Genomic DNA, 23,781 nt, shown 5'->3' with positions numbered 1-23,781 from the left:
TCTTCTTCTTTTTCTTCTTCTTCTTCTTCTTCTTCTTCTTCTTCTTCTTCTTCTTCTTCTTCTTCTTCTTCTTCTTCTTGTTCTTCTTGTTCTTCTTGTTCTTCTTGTTCTTCTTGTTCTTCTTCTTCTTCTTCTTCTTCTTGTTCTTCTTCTTCTTCTTCTTCTTCTTCTTCTTCTTCTTGTTCTTCTTCTTCTTCTTCTTCTTCTTCTTCTTCTTCTTTTTCTTCTTCTTCTTCTTCTTCTTCTTCTTCTTCTTCTTTTTCTTCTTCTTCTTCTTCTTCTTCTTCTTCTTCTTCTTCTTCTTCTTCTTCTTCTTCTTCTTCTTCTTCTTCTTCTTCTTCTTGTTTTCTTCTTCTTGTTCTTCTTCTTTTTTTCTTTTCTTTTTTTTTTATAAAAAGCTTCTACTAGTCTGAATTTTGAATCTTTCAGTCTATGCACGACCCTATAGATGCATTTTCTAAGTCAGCTCCATCTGATTGTAGCTTTACTTGTTCTTTTTGAGTCAAGCTTATTATTGCTCAGTTCAAACCGTGGCTATCATCAGGTTCAACACAAAACATGTCTCTTTCTTTAGGATGGACATCTGGATCCCAGGATGCTAAAGAAGTGGTGTGATGGTTTAAATAGGAATGGCCCCATAGACACATGTGTTTGAATGCTTGGCCCATAGGGAATGGCACTATCAGGAGGTGTGGCCTTGGAGTAGGTGTGGCCTTGTTGGAGGAAGTGTAGGGGTGGGCTTTGAGGTCCCTTATGCTCAAGCTATGCCCAGGGTGGCACCTAGTCTCCTTCTGCCTTTGGATCAAGATGTAGAACTCTCAGCACCATGTCTGCCTGAATGCTGTCATGCTTCTTTCATGATGCCAATGGACTAAACCTCAGAAACTGGAAGCCAGTCCCAATTACATATTTGCTTGCTTGTTTTAAATAAGAGTTGCCGTGATCATGGTGTCTCTTTCCAGCAATAGAAACCCGAACTAAGATAGGCGGTCCCTGCCTCATTCACACTGGATTTTTTATTTCTCTCTTCCAGGAGAAATTGAGAGATGCACGTACATCAAGTACCACTACTCCTCAGCAACCATCCCCAGGAACCTCACATTCAACATCACAAAGACCATTCGCCAGGATGAGTGGCATGCCCTACGTAAGTGCAACTGTGTCTCTTTGGCTTTGACTGTGCTGTGGTGTCATTTTGAGGGTTTGGCAGGGGTTGGGGGGAGTTGCATATACCTTCTGAGATCTGTGGATAGTTTCAGGACACTAGTATGATCTACTGTCTATGAGAACCCACATCTATGGGTCAGAACTGCCTTAGTTGGTTCTGACTGCATTGTAGATTTGTGGAGTTTGTTTTAGATTTTAAGAGGCCAAACCAACCAACCAAAACTCAAACCACTATAGTTAGTGATCTTAATTCATCCTCCTGGTAGGCACCTGAGATTTCACCTACCTGATGGGATATGCCCTTGGGACTTAACTCTAGCACATCTCCAAGTTGCTTGAAATCCTATTGTGGCAACCCAAAGTCCCTTGTGTTGTTTGTAAAGGGTGAGGCATGCTCATGGGTTCAGACTCTATCTAGGGGATTTGCACCTAGATGGAGGTCATTAAGCAGAAGAGTCAGGCTCTGAATACAAACTTCTGTGTATTTTCAAACGATAGCAGCTGGCCTGTGTATGATCCCACAGCCAGAATATCTATGCTCCTTGTTTTGGGAATTTCTAGGCTAGGGATCCTTAGAGACTTACCTTATGATGAGAGAGTGACTTAATGAGCAGAGTCAGCTATTTTTACTTCTTCTCCATGGGAATCCACTCCCTGTCTGTGGCAAGGGAGCTGTCACGGCTGGTCCCAATCATCACGTTGATCCGTCCACCCTGTGAGAAAGCATGGTGCACTTCTATTGGGTTTGCCAGACATTCTTCCTACATCATTTTTTCCCCACCCAATAGCCAAAGGATTAGATTAGATTATAATGGCATAAACATGAGCTTTAAAAAAAACCACACCCTGGTCGTCAGGCTCCTGAAGAAGGCAGTTCTTTAGGATAGAACATTCTTCTCTTTATCATTATCTTCTTGCCCTGTTGTCATTGTGAGTGTGGAGCCCACCAGCTGTAGTCCACTCTCTGGCTTGACTTTAGGCGACGGGAAAGAGAGGAAGTAAAGCTAAAACAGAACATTCTCTGGTTTCAGGAGGAAAACCACACACACAAAATATGGGTATCCACATGATGGCCCCTCAATGCTCCTGGTCTGTAATGGCAGAGCGGGTGCCAGAGGTGGCCCTGAAAACCATACTGCTGTTACTTTAGAGGCACTGAGTAGCATTGTGAGGACAAAGAGCTAATGTTCAAAGAGTGTTCCCATGTGCTAACTATCAAGCTAAGTATATCACATACATATTTAATTTTAATGAGATATTGGCTTTAGAGACTCTAGTAATCACACTTATTAATTTCTTTTGGATCGGCATGGAAGACCCCAAATATAGAAATATATGGTGATAATTTCTGATTTTTTATAATCTACCAGTCTAGTATAGTCACTTAAAGGGATCTTCAAGGTGCATAAGTCTTGTTGATTAACTATACAAGTGTAATAGATTCTGAGATTCATAATAGAATTCAGAATCTAAGAGGAAAAAAGTTACTGACATTTCCAATTCAAATTAATTCAACCTGACTGATGTTGCTGGGACTCCCTACACACCAGGCATATTCTGGATATTAAGGTCACGGCTCTTTTAAGGAGCTGGAGTCTAGGGTTGGAGAAGAATGGGGTTTGGAAAGAGACACTCACAAAGCAAATAATTACAAGGCAATGTGATAATTACAACATAGTAGAATTGCTTCAAGCAATTAAAATAGTTTGTGGGTATTTTTGTTTTTTTCAGCCAGCAGGAGAATTATTTCAGTGTAAATTGCAGACACTTTAAGGGAAGCCTGGTGAACCCCATTGGCTGTAGCCATGGTAGATGTCTAGAGTTGCAAGAGAATTTCTATCACGCCATCCTTGGAAGTATGCCGCACAGCATCAGCCAAGATAGAGAGCTTTGTGGGGGGTTCTCTTTGAGCCCGTGTGTCTCCAGGGTGCTCATTCTCCAACTGTAGTGCTGTTGGGTTTTGAAAAATCTAGCATGCAGCTTCTGTGGCCAAGCGGTGTGCCAACTTCTATTTTTAACAGATCAAAGCCATTTTGACGATTGATACATGCAAGGTCTCTAGCCCATGGTGGTGGGTGCAGTTGATGGTACCCTTTGGTGATGGATTCATTTGCCTCTTTCATGAAGTTCCTAATGGGCTATTAAAGCTGGCAGAGAGCATTTGCTGTGTCTGACATCTATGACAGCTATTTTAAGCCAGAGGGCGAGGGAACATCTGTCACAATTGAAGTTGGTCCTAAGCATAACTGGCAATGCCGGATGCTGGAGGGCGGGGAGCATGGTTTGTGCTCATGTTAATTTTCAGAGGTCAGATTTTGATGACATGAGGCAGGAAAGAGGCACAAGAACCTCTTTTGAGATAAAGTAGAAGAAATCAAACATTAAGAAACTCATGGGATCAGCTCGAAAAAATATGGAGAGCCCCCCACCCGCCACCTGATCTCTTGGGCTGGGGCTGTAGCTCTGTGGTGGAACACTTGCCTAATTAATATATTCGAGCCCCCGTATTTATCCATCTAACTGGAAAAATAAAAACCTCGTCAATTTTTTTAATAGCACTGTGTGCTTTAGTAATCAAAAGGGGACAATATTAAGTTCATCTGGTTATCATTTTATGATTTGACCTTAATATCTTATGTCTTGTAATTTTTCTCAGATAATTTTTTAGAAGATTTTGGGGTTGGGTGGTTGGTGATTTGTTTGTTATGAAATAACTCAACAAACACTTGAACTTCTGTTTTGTTTGGGCCATACACTTTTCAGTGGGAATTTGCATGTGGCCTGATCACTGACCTGTTATAGAAGGGGGTGGGGGGGGGAGACAGGGGGAGAAGCTCTCAAATAGGAAAAGGCACGATTTGGCTTAAAGCTACCTTTTATGTTTTAGAAGTTAACCTGTCTAATAGGACGCTTAACTATGGGGCTCTAGGCTCTCCTATCTCATGGTGGTATATGCTATGCACAGTAGGCAAAAGGATAAAAGGACCTGAAGAGCACCATGCTCTGAGCCCCTAGTGTGTAACATGCTTAACCCATGGCTGTGGGGGATGTGCACATGTTTACATGTGCACAAGGGAGAGGAACAGAGGTGCTGTCTTCATGTTCCGCTGCTCTGGGAGAGTTATGACAAAGGCCTGACCCTGGCTTGGATGGCAAGGGTTAGTGAGGTCTGGTGGGTGTCCTTTACTTCTCCTTGCTATGGGGGATGGCAGAACTTCCCCCTAGAGCCGGCACCTGTGTTCCTGGGCCACTCAAGCCTGGCTGCCCTTCAGTGTTGTTGATTCGATCTCCCGGGTGGTGGCAGAGGTAGGCACTGGCCTCTTGGGACTGAAGATGTTCTGTCCTCCCCCTCAGTCAGGTCTCCTGCCTGCCATTTCCAGCATTGGAGCAGGGCACTGGTCATCAAGGAGTGGACAGTGGCCTCAGAAAATGAGTTAGCAAATGCCACTGTTTGGAGCAGTTGTCTGGTTTAATGCTCTACACACAATGGAATCTGATTACAGGGGAAGCTGGTGGGCACTGCTGTGGCATTTCCATAGCTTATTTCCCTCCTCTCACTAGGGTACACCTCTGTAGGCTTTTTACAACCCAAGACTCGCTCTGAGGGGGCAGCAATAGTTTAGTGAATTCTGTGTTCTTATACACCCCTGTGCAAAACCCTGGAGACCATCCAAAATGGCTCCACCTTTGTCCTTCCTGTCAATGTGTCCTCTGACCTGTCCGGTCCATATAGTCAGCATCTTGCACACTTGCTCAGGGCAGATTGTGTGTGTGTGTGGGGGGTATACACAGGTGCATGTGTGCACCTGTGTGTGTCTGGGCTGGCAGAACTGAAGGTGCCCGAAGCCGCTGGGCAGGCACTTGTTGGAAGATGTGAGAAGTTTGTCCTTCCTGGTCCTGACTTTTGATCTACCTGGCAGGGACTCAGTGGCATCTGTGCCTGAGGTCCCCAGTGAGAACCCCAAGACTCAGTCAGTGTATCTGTGAGCTCATAATTCTGTTATTTGGCTTGATGTGAGCGTGTAAGGTACAGGTCTCAGCTCACAGTTGGCTGCCCCTGGCAGTAAAGACCAAGGAGCTGGAACTCCTCTCCTGCAATCAGATCTTCTTCATTATCTTTTCAGAGGCTGAGTGTGAAGGAATGTAGATTTTTTTTTTCATGAAGCCTCTTCCTGTCAGAACTTAGGGACTGGAGATTGGAGGGCCACATTGCACATTTTCAGCTGGCTAGGAGAGATGTAAGAGGAACTGGAGGATGAAGGGAGGGAAGGAAGGAGGGAGGGGGAGGGAAGACATCTTCCTAGCCACAGGCCACAACCATGCCCAATGTTTACACACACATACACACACACACACACACATACACACACACACACACACACACACACACACACACACACACACACACTGCCCTTGAGGCTATGCCCCAGGTACATAGAATACAACACAAGGCCCAGACAAGCTTGTGTTCACCTCTAGTGTGTGAGTCCTTATCCTGTGTTGCAGACACCTTATCAGGGTTCAGGGTGACAAAACATTGGTGTCACATTTTGATCCCTGTTGTGGCTAGGTATGGGGAATTCGGAGAAAGTCCAGCCTGTATCAGAGAGGGAGAAGAGAGAGGAGAGGAAGGAAGGGAGGGGAAGAGAGAGGGAAGAGACAGCGATGGAAACAGACTTTGCACAGGGGACAAGGCATTGTAATCAACTGTTGAATAGTTGATTCCTGGGGATTGAAACATTCGTCCTGGAAGGAGAGAAGTTCATGCAATTTGTCAGATGTAGGGAGCACTGAATGTTACAGGATTTATTAGGTTTGTGTAAGCAGCACCAATTGTGGCAGAAAGGAGTCCTCAGGTCATCAGAGTTGCAAGCTCTGCAGGGAGGAAACTTCAGGGGTGAGTTGCCACCTCTGCTGCGGTGGCCTTTTCAGGGATGCAGTCATTCCTGAGTTCCCTATGTGCCACCAAACTAACTCCTTGTCTATACTGCTATAAGTCGTACAGATGAGTGCACCAAGGCAGACAGGGCAGAACTGTTTCTTGGCTTTCTTGTCAGAGCGCTGTCTGGGGTGAATGGCTATTTGTTTACCTCCTGCAAACAGCAAGGCAGCAGGGACCCACTGCTAAAGGGGACAAGAAATCCCAGCTCAGGGCTGCCATATTTACAGCAGGCACCAAGTGGCTGCTTACTTCCTCAAAGCTCTTCTAGGTCAGCTGGGTCTTGGGGGACCAGCCCCACTCAGGTTCATCATGGGAAGATGCTATGATGCTCTGCTCTTCCAGTGAAGACCGTACCTGATCTGCCTCTCCTGTATTCATTCTCCTCACCTCTGCTCTTTCTAGACTCTCCTCAGTCTTGCCCTATAGGCAGTTTGCTGTCTCTGTGGCACTGGCCTTATGAGCTCATGTTTTGTACTTTGCCTAGTGGCACCTGATGTTGCTGTTAGACTTGAAGGCTCAAGCCAGTCTGTTGGTCCATCCGTATACAGCTGTTCTCCATAATTTCTTCCTATTTGGACTTAAGACTTTTTCACATGTCAGGCTGGATGCCTGTTCTATTCTTTCTCAGCCATCCCTGGATGGGCTTGGGATGGGACCATCAATTGTCATGATTCACTAACCACCCCTTTGTTCATATGGGCTGTAGTGTTAGAGGAATCCAGTCTGTTGTTGGGGCTCCTTTGCAGATAAGGTAATCAGGCCAGGGAGCAAGGAGCTCCCTGGAGATTGTCTCAGCCTCAAAGGAGCCTCAGAGTAAAGACTCAGAATCCAGGTCTGAACCTTTGGGGGGGGGGCAGCATTTTTTTTTCCCTTTTCTGTTTTGGCTTATGTTATGTAAAAGAGCCTAATGAAGTAAACATCCCAAACATTAGCATCTTAGGTCCCCTGCAGCGTCAGCCATTTTCCTTCTTCTCCTTCTGCTTCTGTGCCCAACCAGCGTTAGGCTCTCACTGTGTACAATCTGTTGCAAGCTGTCTCTTGCTTGCAAGAGCAGCATCCAGAGGGGTCTTTAGGAGCAAGAACCCATCTCCAGAATTGGGAAAGCTGGGTAGCACAAAAACCCAACCAATGGAGCCTTGCTATATGTTGCTTGGTAACCAAAAGTCCTTGCTTTTTGCAAACCGTTGCATATCTCTCTGCCCTGACTCCTGCAGGGAACATTGTAAATCTTTTGGGACATCCAAACAGCCTGTAGCCCAGAGGCTGCCCTGAGCCTGTTCTCCCAGCAGGAGTGTTACTGCAGCAAGCCAGGCAGAGAGAGCAGACTCTTAATAGGACATTGCACTTAGGACCCTCCTTTCTGCAGAAACCCAAACAGGGACATTTCTTCCCTCATAGCACTCCTGCCTGCTCAGATGTACTTCTCTGTACTTTATTACACTCTCTCGGGATTTTCCCATCAAGCACATCCCCTAATTTGATGAGCCATTTGACCTTCCCTGGAAAGCATTTTCTAAATTGACTTTTTCGGGGTCTGACCCACAGAAACGATGGGGAGGTGACTACATTAGCATGGTAGTACACTGAATTCATTAACACACATGTACACACTAATTCACCTGCTTAGCTAGTTGGAGTGGTAAAAGTCAATGCTGAAAATGGGTTGGCAAGAGGGAGGGTTGGTTTTTTTTTTTTTTTTTTTTTTTTTTTTTTGTGGGGTGGAGAAGGACAGAGGTCTGGAGTAGGAGAGGAGGAGTATGGTTCAGTCTTATGTGTTAAAGACATCCACGCACTGAAAGAGATTCGAGACCCATGGTGTTGGCATAGCTGCAGCCTTCAAACCACAATTCATCTGAATGTGCAGGTCCAATTTTGTGCAAGGAATTAGTCAGAAGTCTGGCCCGGAGGCATTCTCCCAGCTTCTGCAGATTGGAAGTTGTTTTCTGATGGCTGAGTAGACCGCTCTGGATGTCACCAGAGGGAACTGGGCACAGCCCACTGGCCTCCTTCATTTATCTGTTCATTTACTCACTCGACATCCATGGAGTGCTCTGAAAATCCCCATGTTAGGTGCTGGAGGGGATATTAAAAGGTATTCTGGTTCCCAAATTGGATGATGTATTTCTAGGTGCTGGCCAGGCAAGAAACCAACCTGCTTGTTGTTTTTGGTGTTTATTGACTACAAAAGGTGCAAAGGACAATGTTGCCAATTAATATATATCACGGGTCCCAACTTTCATTCTTAAATCAGAGATTCATTGTGGGGGAAATAAAAGCAAGTTTTAACACAAGACTGCCAGATCACAGAGGCATGGTGTGGAATTTTAGAACATGTAAGTATGGGAGTTGTGTGGGATCTGCCTGTCTTGGACCTCTCGTGGGAGCTGTCCAAACTCTGGGTGCTGACAAGGAAGCTCAATAGTGTAGGTGAGTCTACCCAATCAGAGCGCAGCATCCTGCTTTGGTTGATGATACAGTAATGGCTGAGTGTGCCAACACCAAGAACAGTGCAGGAGTGGAATGCTGAATTAAGGCATCGATGTCTAAACACACAGACTTCTGGCATCAAGGCCCGGTGTGACGCTAGGATTCAGGACACAATGATTCATTTTCTAGAAAGGAGCCCTAGCCAAAGGGAATAAAGTCCTAGTTTTCCATGAAGCATGAAGTAAGGGAGGGGAAAATATGCAATAGAGAACAATAGCCAAGAGAAAACTAGATACACAAGGCAAAATGCCCATAATGAGATGTGAGGACATTTAAGTAAGGATCACAGTTCCAGCAGGCACTAAGCTTGGTTATAGGATTAAGAAAAAGGGTTCTGAATATAGGTGGGATTGCAGAGAGGTGTCTGGGAGATGGAGATGCTAAGGCATAAAAGGTAGCAATGTCCTAACTATGGAGGCAAAGTCTTACCATTAGTACTGAGTCTATGGCGCAATAGTCAGCATCATATGGATGGAGAAATGCACATTCCTAGGTCCCAGACCAGACACTGAATTGGAAGCTCCACGGATGGGTTCCATAATCCTGTGCGATTCTATAACACATTCAAGTTGGAGAACTTTGGGGCTGAAGAACATACTGTGGGCTGTTATGGTCAGATGTGGCTCAGGAAGGAGGAACACTGTGTTAGAACTAGGAGATGAAATCTGCATTAGAGTATCCTCTGATGGGCTGGCTGTCTTGGTGTGGGTATACAGCTTTGGAAATGTAGTTCCCATTCATCCATGTTGTGCTTTGAATGAAACAGCATGGGTGAGGTAAAGTGAATTTCCTTTTCTGCATTATGTGTTTAAATACCCGGCCTCAAATCTCTGTCTTGTATCTACAAAGTACTAAATTACTCAGAGGTAGACTTCACTGTGGGAGACTGGGTTGAGTTCGAGGCTTTGCTGCCTCTTTAGATACTTGACCCCAGGCAAACAGTTTTAAGTGTTTTGAACCCAATATATGCCATCTGAGAAACCTGGGCAGTGATTTCTGTCTGGAGACTTATTATAAAGTTTAGATGAAATAAAATGATTCATGAAAGATCTCTTGGTAACAGCATAAAGTCTGATGCTAACCAACATTAGAGGCTTTATTTAATGTGGGAACCAAGGAGCTATCCTAGGTGCTGAGGGCCTCATGAGACCAAGGGGAGATGCATCTGCAGTGGCGTTTGTTTCTCTGACTGAAGACTTTTCTGTCCTACTCAGGGCAGCCGGTGAGTGGGCTTCGTTTGCAGGAGGCTGTGTGAGTTGTCAGTTATGGGTTTCTGTCTATACAGGTGTGTGCGTCAGGAGCTCACATCAGGTGTGTGTGTGTGTGGCGTGGGAGTCGGAACCGGCTGGGAGTGTTATTTTTTGACAGTGGCATACTGTGAGATGAGTTTCAGAAGCAGAAAATCCCAAGTGTTTGAGATCCTCAGTGGGATAGTAGCAGCCCTTAATTTATCAGTTGTATCCAATAAGAACGTTATTTAGACAACAACATGTTTCTGAGAGAAGATTTATGTACCAGGTGTCTAAAAAAAGCAACATTTCTGAGTTCTGAAGGCAAACACGACATAAGTGCGTTTGCAGTGAAATTGCCCAGGCTCTTCAGAAAGCTTTATTTTTCCCACTATAGCGCTGCCAGGCCTGCTAGAAGGATGTAGACTCCCATAGGCTCTATGGAAAAGGGAAGGCTTGTGGCAGAGGAGTATCCTTCCCCACCCCCAGAAAGAGTCTTTCAGGAAGTATGCAGGTGGGTAGGTGGGGTAAAATGGTAAAGTGGTAAAAGAGGATTTTTTATTTACAGCCTCTCCTTGAGTGGTCCATAGAGCCAGTCTTGGTCATGGGTGTGGCTTCCGCACATTTTTATTGCTTAGTAAAAAGACCAAAACTTCAGACTGGTTGATGGCTAGCCTTGTAGATTGCCTCTGAACTACAGAGGATTTGGGGAGCTGCTCACCTCCTGCCTCTAGGTCATTGTGGCTCCCTGAAGTAGATGATCATGGAACCTTGAGCTTTGAGGTGTTGTGAGGGAGAGTTAAGACTTAATCTTATCTGGCTTGCTCTCCTCTCCTTGTGTATGGGAAGTTAGTATGGGATACAATGCGACATTCTTAGAACCCTCCAAACTCATTATTCCAATTAGCATCATCTAAAGGAACTTCCTGCTGTGAGAAGTGTTTGCTCTACCCAACATGGTAGGTACAAACTACATTTGGTTAGTGAGTACTTGAAATATGACTCCTTTACAAAAAAAAGACACAAAAAGTAGGATGGAGACTCACTGGGAAGAATGGGAGGAGGCAGGGGGATGAGAGAGGGTGGTAGATGTAAGTGTGCCTGTAAAAGTAACCAAAATTTATTGTATGCTGGTATACAATTGTCAAAGACTTAAAAGAGAAAAGAGATATGACTACTGTAACCAAGAAACTGAGTTTTAAATTGTATTTGATCTGAGTTAATTTAAATTTAAATAGTCACAGATGGCCAGTGGCTATTGTGTTATTAGACATAGCCATTCGGAATGAGCAATCCTTCTATTTCTTATATGGATGCTAATTCTATGCACGTATTAAAGGAACACCCTTGTATGTTACTTAGACATCCTGGCCCTTTGCATGGAGAGAAGAGTGGGTATTTCTTTATATCCATCAGATCCTGGGATTACAGTCTGCCACTGGGCTCCCAGTGCCCACAACTCCAGAACTATCTGAAGCATTACTTGTCTTTTCTGCTGATCTTGGTCCTATGAAGGCAAAAAGAATGCAAAGAAAGGAAGGTCTTACTATCTGCCTGTGCCTGACAGAAGAAGGTTCTCTTGGAAGTGAAAGAGTTAAAATTTCAAGTTGGCCCCACTGACCCTACCTTGAGGACAAGTATGCTTCAAGGCTAAGAACAAAATAACTTGCTTTAAAAAAATGGCCCAAACCCAGACCACCTAGACTCGTTAAGGTCTGGGCTGGCCTTGCAGTCCTGAGAGAAACAAAGTATAAAGGTCAGTGTGCCCCAAAAGCAAGTGGCCTAGAGTTGAATCATGTCCAAAATGGACAGAATGTGCCAATTAAAAAAAAACCAATAAAATTGCTATGCACCCGTTGCTAATTGCCTATGTAATTTTCCCTAAAAATATGTCCCCCCCCCAATTGAGTTCAGGGTCAACTTCTCTATCTCCTGTGTGAGATACGTGTCATCCCCAGAGCTCTGGTCTCCCCCCTTCCCATCAATAAACCTCTTGCTTGATTGCAGCAAGATAGGCTCTCCGTGAGTTCTTGGGTTTGCGTATCCTGGTACTTGAGTGAGGGGCTTCCCCAATCCGGGGTTCTTTCAGAAGTAGCCATAGAAGGAAGAAGGAATGGGCATTATTTTGCAAGAGGAAGAACCTAGGCTGGGATGTATGTATCATGGCATCATTGGAAATCTTTAGCCTAAGAGTGGCCCTGCATACAGTCTCTTGATTCAGGCTGAAACGGGCCTTGATCCTCTCACATTAGTCACTTCTTAAATATGAGCTATCGAAGTGGGATGGTCTGGAGCGTGTGGCTCTCTGTGTCTGCATAATCCCCAGAGAGCCCAGGATTGGAGGCTGATATGGTTCTCCCATACCTGGTAATAGGTCCTGTGGTTAAGTGGGCCTTCTCTGTGTCCCATCCTAGTATTTACTGTGTAAGCATCCTCTGAAGACATCTTCTGAGTTTTCTAGGAAGGTAACTGAGATGGAAGAGGTAGGAGGCTCGCTCCCCATAGCTTTCGGGATGCCCTGGGACACTGGACGTAGGATTCTGTTAGTGTTGAGCTCCTCTGCCCACCCACACCCAGGAGCCACCCACATCATCACACATTGCCCGTCGGTTCTCCCAGAAGATCACGCCCCTCTCTTCACCCTTTCTCCACTCTGCCTGTTCCTCCAAGCCACTGCCTAATGTACATGAGGCAATGAGCAAGCAGGCTGCACACCCTCCATCTAAGAACTGGAACATTCAAAAGGAATGAAAGGAAGCTATTTATTTTCCGCTCCTCTGTTTTTCTTCTTCATTTAATTACTGCTATCACAACAGGATTGTTTTCTATTGCCTTTCACTGCAAATGTATAGTATTTCATCTACATTCTGAGTTAAAGATGCTTTTGTGGGCTACCCTAAAAACCCAATAATCATTTATAATAGACAGGACTTCTTTGGAAATGGGTTCAGAATTCTAACTAAGTGACTCACAAATGAGGATTTTTAGAATAGAAAGCTGGAGTCTCTGCGTCTTTCTACTTTCTAGGCAATTTTGCCTCTGAATGAACTTGCATCTCTGCTCTGCCTTCACCTGCCTTTGTCAGGGAGGATCCCCCCACCCCAATGACACTCCCAGCCCCCTCTGTGAAAACTGACTCTAACTAGCTGCTGATACAAAATCAATGAACGTCCCTTGAGGTGCCCTTTGTAGGTTTATATGAATGAAATCTGGAAACCTGAGCAAGGAACATCAAGTATCCTTGGTGTTAGGGATTTTCTTTTTGTTCCCGCCTTCATTGTTACTTCACATTGGTAAAATGAAACTAATTAATATGCATTTTCCGAGGCTCTCTGCTCGGGCACTTGGCACCAAATTAGAAATGAGCAGTTAGAGGTGTGCGTATAAACTGAAGCTGAGAGGCTGCTAAACTCGGGTGTAGAGGTGACACATTTGACTGACTTCAACATCTCTAGTCCATCCACCTCTCCATGACACTGCGTCACTCCCAGAACTTCAGAGCCTGTCTGGTTACCATGGAAACAAGGAAATGCAATTGTACACAAGTTAGCCATCTCTTCTCCTCCAAGCTCAGGGACACATCCTCTCAGGAGAATGGGTAGAGGGGAAGGGAAGGTCTCTCAGTCAGTTGTCCATGAGTGTGGAAGTGGTGTCATGCCAATGGCAGCTTCCATGCCAGCTGCTCCCTCACCCTGTCAGTGTAGGACCCTCCACCACAGCCACCAGCATAGCCTGGTCAGAGTCACATGACAACTACCACCCTCCTAGCCTGTGATCCTTTTAGTTGCTACCCTTAGGGACTAAAGGAAAGCTTTTCCTTTCTAGGAAGTTCAAATTATTCCTCATTGGAAGGAGTAGGAATGTCTAGCTAGGGATAGGTAAGTCTTGAAATCCAGCTTCTTGTTTAGCACAGGTGAGAAATGTACGATTTAATAAAACCATTAACCCCACTCTGTTCCCTCATGAAATGGGGTAGAGGACTTGGGATCTAGAGTGTTTACATGTCCCAGCCAGAGGTTTGTACCAAGGAGCTTTCATTAGTGGTTCTTAGAATGACCTTGAGGGTCTGGCTGGTGATGACTGAGGGTGTGTGGTGTCCACAGTATTAGAGGGAGATAGGAGTGGGAGTGGCCGTGAGCCACTGAATCTCTGAGTGGGTGAAGGAACAGGGACATGGTATGAAGATGGTAAAGGCCAGCGCCAGAGAATGACAAGCAAAATGCCATCACTGAGTCAAGAGGAGACACAATAAGAGGTCCTAACAGTGGCATTTAAAATGGACCCAAATGTGGGCATTCTTTTTTGCAACCTACTTTTAATAAGGGTTCAACCTTTCCTCTAGCCCACCACCAGCAGAGGTAGTGGAAGAGAAAAGTTATTAGGATTAGTTCTTTGGGGGTGAGCTGGATCTTCTTGGGCAGCAGTTCAGTCCCCTAGCAAACACCAAATACGATTCAGCAGCTGCAGAGCAGCCCTCTAGGTACAAACTGGCAGCTACAGCCCAGTCCTTTCAACAAGCAGACTCCAGGCAGTTGTAGTTCAATCCTAAAGAAACCATCAGACTCACCAGTTGGCCTGAGGCAAGGCTACAGAGGCAGGAGGCTGCCGCAGGAATCTTACCCAAAGTTCTTGGGCAAGTTTCTCTCAATGGTGGTGTTATTGAATGTTGAGCTCAACAACACTATGTAAGGCAAACCAATATATGCGTATTGTTAGTGAAGAGGAGTGAATGGGTCAGAGGAAACCAAACCAAGGCTCAGTGCTCCTCTCCCACTGTCTGTGGGGTCATAGCTACACTCCTTCATCAAGTGTCCTTTTATGAGTCTGCTATATACAAACATCCTTTCATCTGAGTCTGAGTCAGGAAAACAGCCTTTCATGTGTTTGCTTTAGCAAGACATCCTCTGTGTGCCCCAGCAAAACATCATCTGACACAACTAACTTTTCAGAAAAACTAGAAATTTCCACTTCACCCAAACACATCAATCATTTATTCAGATAAGATGTATTGTCTTTCTCCCATTCACCAAGAACTCTTCTAGACTCTGGGTGGGATAAACCACAACATCTGGACACATGGAGCTTTCTGTCTTGTGTGATAATGATGATCAGATACTGGACACTTAATACAGATGTTCCAGGGACTCTGTTACGTCTTTCACTTGCATTGTGTCATAGAAACACCAACTACTATGAGGCACCTGCTCTACCTGTTTGACACTCATTGTTAAAGAACTCATTGAGGAGTGTGAATGCATGTCTAGTATGACTTCATGATACCTTAGTACAGATGGATGGAGGAGGCAAAACCTAGACTCTGTGAGAAGCCATTAGTGGTATCCCAAGTCGCAGATAATATTTCTACATAGCTAAGGAAATGGGTATATAGTGGGTCGAGCTGAGGCTCTGAGACTCCTGGACAAGGTGCACACAAGCTCCTGTGGCTGTTCTGTAATGTCTCTGCAGGTGTGCAGTTCCTGATTCTGAGGGTCATAGCTGAGAGTCATATTTATCAGTAAGTCCTATAGGCAAGGAATACTAGAAACTTCTAGAACACAAGTTGTTCTTGGAGTATAGGAACTAATTAGATATTTTTTGTTCAGTTGATACTTCCTTTTTTATATCTACAAATTCAAATTCAAATTGAACCTAGGCAGTTGATAGGGATTGTTCCCTCCAAAACTCATGTTGATATTTTGATATTTGATTGAGATTATGCTAATGTTGGAAGGGTGGGGCTGTTGAGAGAGATTAGATGATGAACCAATGAAGGGATTTGCCTTTTTTATGGGACTGGATTAGTTACCAAAAGGGTGAGTTGTGGTTCGATGGTTCACACCTATAATACCTGTACTTTGGAGGGCCATGAGGTCCAGGTCACCTTGGGCTACCTAGTGAGACCCTACCTTATAATCTCCACTCCCCTAAAACGAAAACACAAAGAAGTTCAGGTTGTCCCAAAGTAAGGATGACCCTTGATTCTTGCCTCTTTTGCACAAGCACTTTGCCTGTGAGTTGAAGTAGCGTGGGACTTTCATAGGCACTGTGATCTTGGGCTAGAATCATAGGATAAGCAAATAGTTTTCTTTATAAATCACTCAGTATCAGGCAGTTTATTATGTCAAAAGAAAATGGACTAACACATGTTTCTAAGAAATGCATGAAGCATGTCATTTTTGGTCTGTAATTTTTAAGGCTGATCTTTAAAAAAATTCTGTTGTTAACACATCCAGTTATCATAACCATTAGCTCAAAAAATTAGTTTTCATGTGTATTTTATTTATATAAATTAGACACACCAAGACCAAACCCTTGTGATTTTTCTCTTTTCTAGTCAACTGAAAAATACTAGAATTATTTGTGAAAAATGAAAGTTACCTAGTAGTTTATGAACTCAGATTTAAGGAGCCCCCCTTCTCCTGTTTTCAAAGTGTGATTCTCATGGAGAAGTCACGGGAGGGAACTCAGCGAGTGCCTATCACTTGCTCTCGGAAGGAGGGATCTGCTGTCTGCTGTTTTCCTGGGTTGGAGCACTGAATAATTAAACATGGTCCTGGCTCCCCTTTTCTTTCTTGAGGTTAAGCTTTATAAAAATTGCATGGCAAAAGACTGGCGAAGGAGTGCCCGGTATCTTCCATATCAGCTGAGGGGAACCTCCAGAGTTGTTTCTTAATATCCTCCACAGGCTTTTGGGAATATGAGTCTCCCTCAGCTGTGGATGAAAGCAAGCGAGGTGCAGCGAGGTCTCCTCTGGATGTGTGGTTTCCCTCGCTACCCTGGGCATCCTTCAGGAAGTGAGTGGATGGGGCACTGTTTCCACACTCATTACTGATCAGCTTGGTCGCCATTGTTGGCCTCATCATTAAATATTTATGGGTTGCTGAGTGAAAGGCAACTGTTGAACAGATGGGACACCCTTTTCAGAAGCCTCCCAAGACTATCTTAATTCATCTCTTTCCCTGGGATGGAGTCTCCTGAGAAAGACTCTCTAAACATGAGTTAATTGATTACAATTAGTATTGTTTGTTTTTTGGGGGGAGGAGAATGCTTGATTGCACTTTTAAGGACTTGTGAATGTAATTTGAAAGATGCTATAGTTCTTTTGAAACATTTCCCCTTTATGGGTCAGTATATAAAGCATATATAGCATATATAGTTGCTGTCTAGGGGTCCAAAAATGTGTGTGTGTGTGTGTGTGTGTGTGTGTGTGTGTGTGTGTGTGTGAAGTGAATAAGACTTGAAATCCTACAGACTAAGGCTGAGTTAGTCCAAGAGTTGTCAAGGAGCTTGAAATGTAATAGTAAATCCAGTTAATTTTGGAAAGAAGGCGGGCATGTGGAGACAGATGTCATCCTTAAATGCTGCTCTGGACTGCAAGCCTTTAACCATCACCTGAATTGTTTGTGTGCCTCTGTTCAGTCCTTCCATACAGACTTAACTCAGGCACAGGTCCACCGAGCAGGGGAAGAGCCTCTCCCTCTTCCTTGTCACCATCACATCTTTGCATCCCTTACATTATATCTTTCTTCCTCTGTCATCTCGTTTATCCCAATTACCAGTTAAGCTATGATTATTACGAAAAAAAATTGATGGAAAAATATAAAAGAAGTAGAAAAAGAGTCATCCAACTTATCACTTTCAATAAATAAGTAACTGCTGTGGAATAGATTTTTTTTTTGCATTTCTTTCTGTAGTGCAAATATTTCATATATGACTTTGTATTCCATATATTATTTATAATTATAAGGAAAATATCTGATTGGTAAATGTTTCCTCTTGTTAGTAAGGCTCTTCATAGACACAATTTTAATGGCTTCACAATATTTTGCCACATAGATACACATAACTTATTCAGCCTTTCCTATCAAGTTAAATGTTTATACTAGCTACTTCTGCATGATAACTTTTATGAATAAATGGTTATGTTTCTGATAATTTGTTTAGAATAAATGCTGAGAATAAGTACAATTGTATCAAAATATAGATATTCATGTTAGGGTCATTAATTTTTTTAGATTTATTTTCTGCATGTGGGTGTTTTACCTGTGTGTGTGTGTACACCAAGTGTATGCTTTATGTCTTCAGAGGTTGGAAAAGGGGAAGATGGATCCCCTGAAACTAGAATTATGCATGGCAGCCAGCAACCATGGGAATGCTGGTACTGAAACCTGGGTCTTCTGCAAGAGTAACAAGTGCTCTTAACCACTAAGCTGTTTCTCATAGATTTGTCATAGATAATGCCAAACCGCTCTTCAGAGAGGTTGAGTCAGTTTATAGTCTTCTCTAGCTTATCTGAAAACGCCCTTTCTACCTCCAGATCGATGCCTATTCAATTGATGAAGAATAGTTACTCTGTTCTGAAAGTTTCATTCCCATGCTTATGACAAGAGTTGACTTTGGGACATTACATTTGCATTTCTCCTCTGTCTTGTCAACATCTCTGAGTAAGTCAGTCACAGTTAAGCATCTTAAGCTTCTTTGCTGTCATCTGGGTCTGCTGACCTGGGGCCCCATTACTGAACTCATGGAAGGAACAACAGGACCGCCAGGGAACTTTGAAATTAATCTACATTTTGCAATTTGTGCAAAAAAAAAAAATAATTAGATTCATTCTCCAGAGGTAATCCATTAATGTAATCAATAAATGCAGTTACTCGGAATGTAACCTTAAGAAAAATTGCAGATGCCTCATAAAAATAAACACGTTCTTAGTAAAATAATCCCACAATCAGTACCAGCCACTTCTGTATTTATGTTTTATTTTTTTAATTTTTTATTATTTGACATGGTGTCTTCTCTGTAACATTCTTATTTAGGGATGGAAGCAAGGCCTGATCCTTGCATGGTGGAGAGCCGCCAGTGCTGGGGGGGCTTTCAGAGAGCCATGGCTCTTATTCTAGACAAATTCTCCTGTGGCTGGCTAGCAGGTGCTTCTCATAATTGACCATAGCATCTACTCAGCGTTGCTTTATGCACACACCTCAACTCTGTGTGAGTATGTCTCTCCCTCTGTGTGTGTACATGCGTGCCCTGAGAATCAATATCCAGGTTGTCGTCTATCCTTAAAACGTGTTACAGTGTGTACATACCTGCATTTACACACATATCATACACACACATGGGTCTCCAGTCATGGAGACCTCTGCCTGTGGCAGCAGGTAGGCCTATGACTCATTGGGGATCTGTCTCCCTGCTACAAGGTCCACTGGGGCCCACAAGCCCTGAGCAAAAACTAGTAATGAAAGCATCGGGGCTGGAGAGATGGCTCAGAGGTTAAGAGCACTGATTGCTCCTCCAGAGGTCCTTAGCTCAAATCCCAGCAACCACATGGTGGCTCACAACCATCTGCAATAAGATCTGATGCCTCTTTCTGATGTGTGTGAAGACAGCTACAGTGTACATATTTACATATAAATATATATGTATATAATAAATAAATCTTTTTTAAAAAAAGAAAGATTCATAGCCCAGCAGGAGAGGCCTGAGGTTACTGACTGAGAATTCCCATCCCTCCCTCTATGAGAGTGCTCTCCCACCTACCTACTCCCTTCCATCTCCCCGCTCTGGCATTGAGCCTTCACAGTGCCAAGGGCTTCTCCTCTCAATGATGCCTGACTACTGGAACCATGGGTCCCTCCATGTGTACTCTTTTGGTTGGTGGTTTAGCCTCTGGGAGATCTGGGGGGTCTGGTTCATTGATATTGTTGTTCTTCCTATAAGGTTGCAAACCAGAAAGAGATATGTCTTATGCAACCTTCAAACCCAATGTCTTGTATGATATCAGGGTTCCCATAGCCACAAGAGACTTGTGAAAATTCCAGGTTCTCAATCTGCCAGCCCAAATGACTGAGTCAAAATTAATTTGTTGTTTGCCTAATTATTTTTATTAATCATTTTATCCAACACTCTTATACACTGTATAATTCATTCTGGTTACCCTTGCCACCCTGCCCATCCTCACCCAATTGGTCCCCACCTTTGTCCCCCACTTTCTCCCAATAAATTCCTCTCCCACTATTACATTTTTTCAATTTTGTCTTGTTTCTGCTTATGACCCACCAAGTTTACCAGTGGATCACCCCTCTCCCCTCCACGGGGCACGGGGCTGAGGCAGTCACTGGAGCAGGCACAGGTAACTCATGGGTGACTACACCACTGGAGACAATGATGCCTTCTTTCCAGAAAGTAAGTGAAAGCCCTAAGCAGGGCTGGTGGAGTGACACTTTCTGCTGAGGTTGACAACCCAAGTTTCATCCCTAGGACCCTCATGATAGAAGGAAAGAGCCAATCCGTACACGTTGTCTTCTGAACTCCATTTGTGTGTCTCGGCCCCTCCCTCCAAACACCTAAGTAAAAGTGTTTTTAAAAAAGCAACACAAAATCTTAAGCAGACTTACTAATTTGTATTCTAACAAGTTTTGAAGATTCTGTGTCCTAGGTAAAGTTGGATAGGTCCCAACCTAGGCAAGGGACATCAGCTTCCTATGTAGTAGCACTGGTCTTTTCTATGCTCCTAAAGATTGTCTAGCCGCTGTCACTAAGAGAAGGTATGTAGTCATATTTTAAGACTCTGATAAGAATTGTTAGGCCTAAAATATGAATAATGCACAACACCTGTCCTGGTTGCTTAAAATCTAAACGTGTGCACACTCGTACACAATCATGTCAATGAAGGACATCCCAGGGCCAACCAAGGAGGAAGATGGAGAGGTCATTTCACTGATGTTGGGATGCTCCTGTGAGGATTTGGGGAGGGGGAGGCAGATTCAGATTGAGTGGGCCTTGAGGAATGGATGATGATTCAAAAGGCACCAAAGGCAGGTGTATGTGGGAAATAATGGCTTCTGAGACTAAACAAGAGCTTGAACCAAGCCCTGGCAGTGAGGAGATTGGAGGTCTCGCTGGGAGTAGGTGTCTTAGGTTAGAATGGAGGGTAGAGAAGGCTTTATCAGTGGGAGAAGAGATCAAAGCAGAACTGAAATGTAGACACATCAGGATTTTGTTTGTTAGCATTTGCTAGCAGAATTAGACCATGTTGCCTCCTCTGATCCAGAACTGGGCCCAGGAACTTGTCCGGCACCTTCCCTCATACTTGGTTAATCAGCTGTTTCCATGTGGCTCCTCAGACCCAGCTCTCCCCCAAATAGCTCTGTACCCCTGCAACATTCTGTGTGGCTGCTCTGATGCAGGAGAGGACTAACCAAGAAGGAAACGGTTTGGCCAGGTCTGAATCGTCTGTGCAAACCATGGTGGGTGACATCCAAGCCAGTGGTGACACAAAAGGCATTTATATTTGGCTTCACAGCACATGATGTGATTGCTGGCAGCCGGAGCAGCAGATTTAACTTCCTAATTAGGCAAATATTCAAATGAGCTGGCACTCCCTGCACACATGCCACCCAGCCCTAAGGCTGTGTAGAAGGAAGCCCGGTGATCAGTTTTCATTGTCTCTCATTACTGACATCAATGCCCATTAGAACACTCAGGGTTAGCATTAAAAAGTTCCCATACACAGTAGACTCTGTGGCAAATGAGTTCCTGTCTTCACATCTTTTTCATTATTAGCTTTTCACAAAGCTGCTGACAGCTGTCAACAGCTGCCACGTGCTACTCATCGGAGAAAGATGCTTATTCATTGTAGTCGGGGCAATGTTGTTAGTAATGGTTTCCTGGTTGTTGAAGAGTATTTGCTCGAAGCATGGTTACATTCTTTTATAAGATTAAAAATGTTAAACACTATTTTTGTATTTGTATTTTGAACATATACAACCCCTCTCCAAACTCCTCCCACAATTAATCCTCTCTCTCCTCCCCTTTCTTTTCACTTGACTTGGAGATATCTTTTTTTATTGCCTTTCCTCATGAAGTTACAGTTTGTGTGGCTCAACTCATCTTATGAGGAGGACCTGCCCTGCCACATGGTCATATAACTAAACAAAGCTGACTCTCCATCTCCCAGCAAACCAAATGCCAAGAGCTTCCTGACTGACAGACAGACAGACAGACAAAGAAAGAGAGGGAGGGGGAGAGGGAGAGGAAGAAGGAGGGGGAGGGGGAAGAGAGGGGGAGAGGAGGGGGAGGGAGGGGAAGAGGGAGGAGGAAGGGGAGGGGGAGAGGAAAGAGAATAAGTGTGTGGAATGCAAGAGCCCATGGAGGTCAGAGGCATCAGATCCTCTTGGAGATGGAGCTGGAGTTACAGACCACTATGTAGCTGTGAGCCTCCTGACTCTGGTGCTTAGAGCAGAATTCCGGTCCTCTGCAAGTGCAGTATACACTCTTACCACTGAGCCATCTCTCCAGCCCCTCAAAGCACTATTTTTGTATCTCTGTGGTAGTTTATATGACAGACTAGCAAAAGGCATTCATGGTTTTAATTCCGTTTTGAAGTTTAGTTTCCAGTAAAGAACAGTCAGATGTAAATTATAGCTTGTACTCTACACCAATATGCAGGCAGAACAGAATTTATAACCCTCAATAAAGGCATTCATCTTTAAGTTATTAATTTAATAATGGAATTTTATGGCTAGAAATGATGTTTGAGATCATCTAGTCTAACTTTATCAATTTTTGTGATGAGGCCCAGAGGACATTAAGGAACTTCAAGGGAAAATGCTAAATGTGTTTCTATGGGAGCACCAACTAGCTAAGGATTAAAAAGAGTATATTTGTTACAAAATCAGCACCCCCCAAGCCCTCTGTGGTTAATTACAAACAGTGGTTTGTCTCTACAATTCATAGGCATACATGATGGAGTAAGTTCCAGAACATTTCAAGGTGCTTCTTAGGCCTTGGGGTACAGGGAACAGGAGCCAGGTGTGGCTTTGGCCCTACTGATCTTTTGACCTTTCTTAGGTATCGAATACCTAAGAAAGTACCTGCTAGTTTTGGGTCAATCCTAACTGTGTGATATCCCTTAAATGTCTCTACTTTATGTGCCTTTTCCTAAAGAGAACAAACACAAGAATGCAAGAGGAATTTCTTCTGTCCATAGGGATTACCAGCAAGAGATGTGGAGAAAAACAATAAACAAGCAAAACCCAGCCCACTGTGATGTTCCTTGATTCTAGCTTCTAAATTATTCTGAGATGCAAACCCAACAAATGGCTCTGGGAGTTTGAGTCCTGTGAATTCTGTAGGATGAGGGTGGAGATGGTCCAGGTCCAGGGAGAGCTGCTGATAAGTAGGAGGAGAAGGAGAATGGTATTCCAGCATCGTTGACCAAACTCTTCCCCAGCTAAAGATGTTGCAGAGGTTATGTGGAGAGAAGGGGGTTGGGATGGGAGAGGAGAAGGCAAGTCTTTCCCTCTCCACCCCCTCCTCTCTCTTTTTGCATGTATGTGTGTTCTGTGGGTTCCCAGACCCTATGAGACTCCAGAAGCTCTGAGTACTGTGTGTTCTTTATTCTGGCTTACAGAACACAAACACAAATAGGCTACAGGAGCCATAGTCAGGAGAACACTAGGACAGTTCCAAGCACCGCAGTTTTGGGAAAAGATGACAGCACTAAGCTGCCTTCCTGTAGCCACCATTCCTCCATGAACTATATGTGACTGTTTCAGAGGATTGCCTGTATTTCCTTTTTAAGAGTGATTGAAACTCAGGAGATATGGAAGGAGCTGGGATGAACATAAAGAAGATGATTAGAATGAGCTGCCACTTGAGAAACTATGAGACGGTGTTAAACAACAGGTATCTGACACTCTCACAGGGAGACTTGCTTAGCTTAAGGGTAGCTACAGTAACACACAATAATGTTAATCATTCTGCATACAAATGAAAAACTGTGCATACCTAAAGGCAACAAAATTTGGGGCTGAAGATATGGCTCAGTGGTTAACATCACTCATTGCTCCTACAGGGGACACAGGCTTGGTTTCCAGCACCCACATGGTTCCTCACAACCATCTGTAACCCCAGTTTTAGGAAACCCGACATGCACATACATGCCTGAAGGTG

The 23,781-nt window shown here is 44.0% G+C and overlaps 1 protein-coding gene across 1 annotated transcript in view; it reads left to right on the top strand.

The window, feature by feature from the left end:
- Nucleotides 1–23,781, top strand: part of TMEM178B (transmembrane protein 178B) — a gene marked incomplete at both ends in the record, with an annotated part of 361,213 nt that overhangs the window by 124,328 nt on the left and 213,104 nt on the right. The window contains one exon of the mRNA XM_080931867.1: nucleotides 1,034–1,147. Within this exon, the coding sequence (XP_080787993.1) occupies nucleotides 1,034–1,147 (114 nt within the window). The remainder of the gene's footprint in view (nucleotides 1–1,033; nucleotides 1,148–23,781) is intronic.

Source organism: Micromys minutus (genome assembly GCF_963924665.1).
Source record: "Micromys minutus genome assembly, chromosome: 18".
NCBI lineage: Eukaryota > Metazoa > Chordata > Mammalia > Rodentia > Muridae > Micromys > Micromys minutus.
This window is presented reverse-complemented; position numbering and strand designations above follow the sequence as displayed.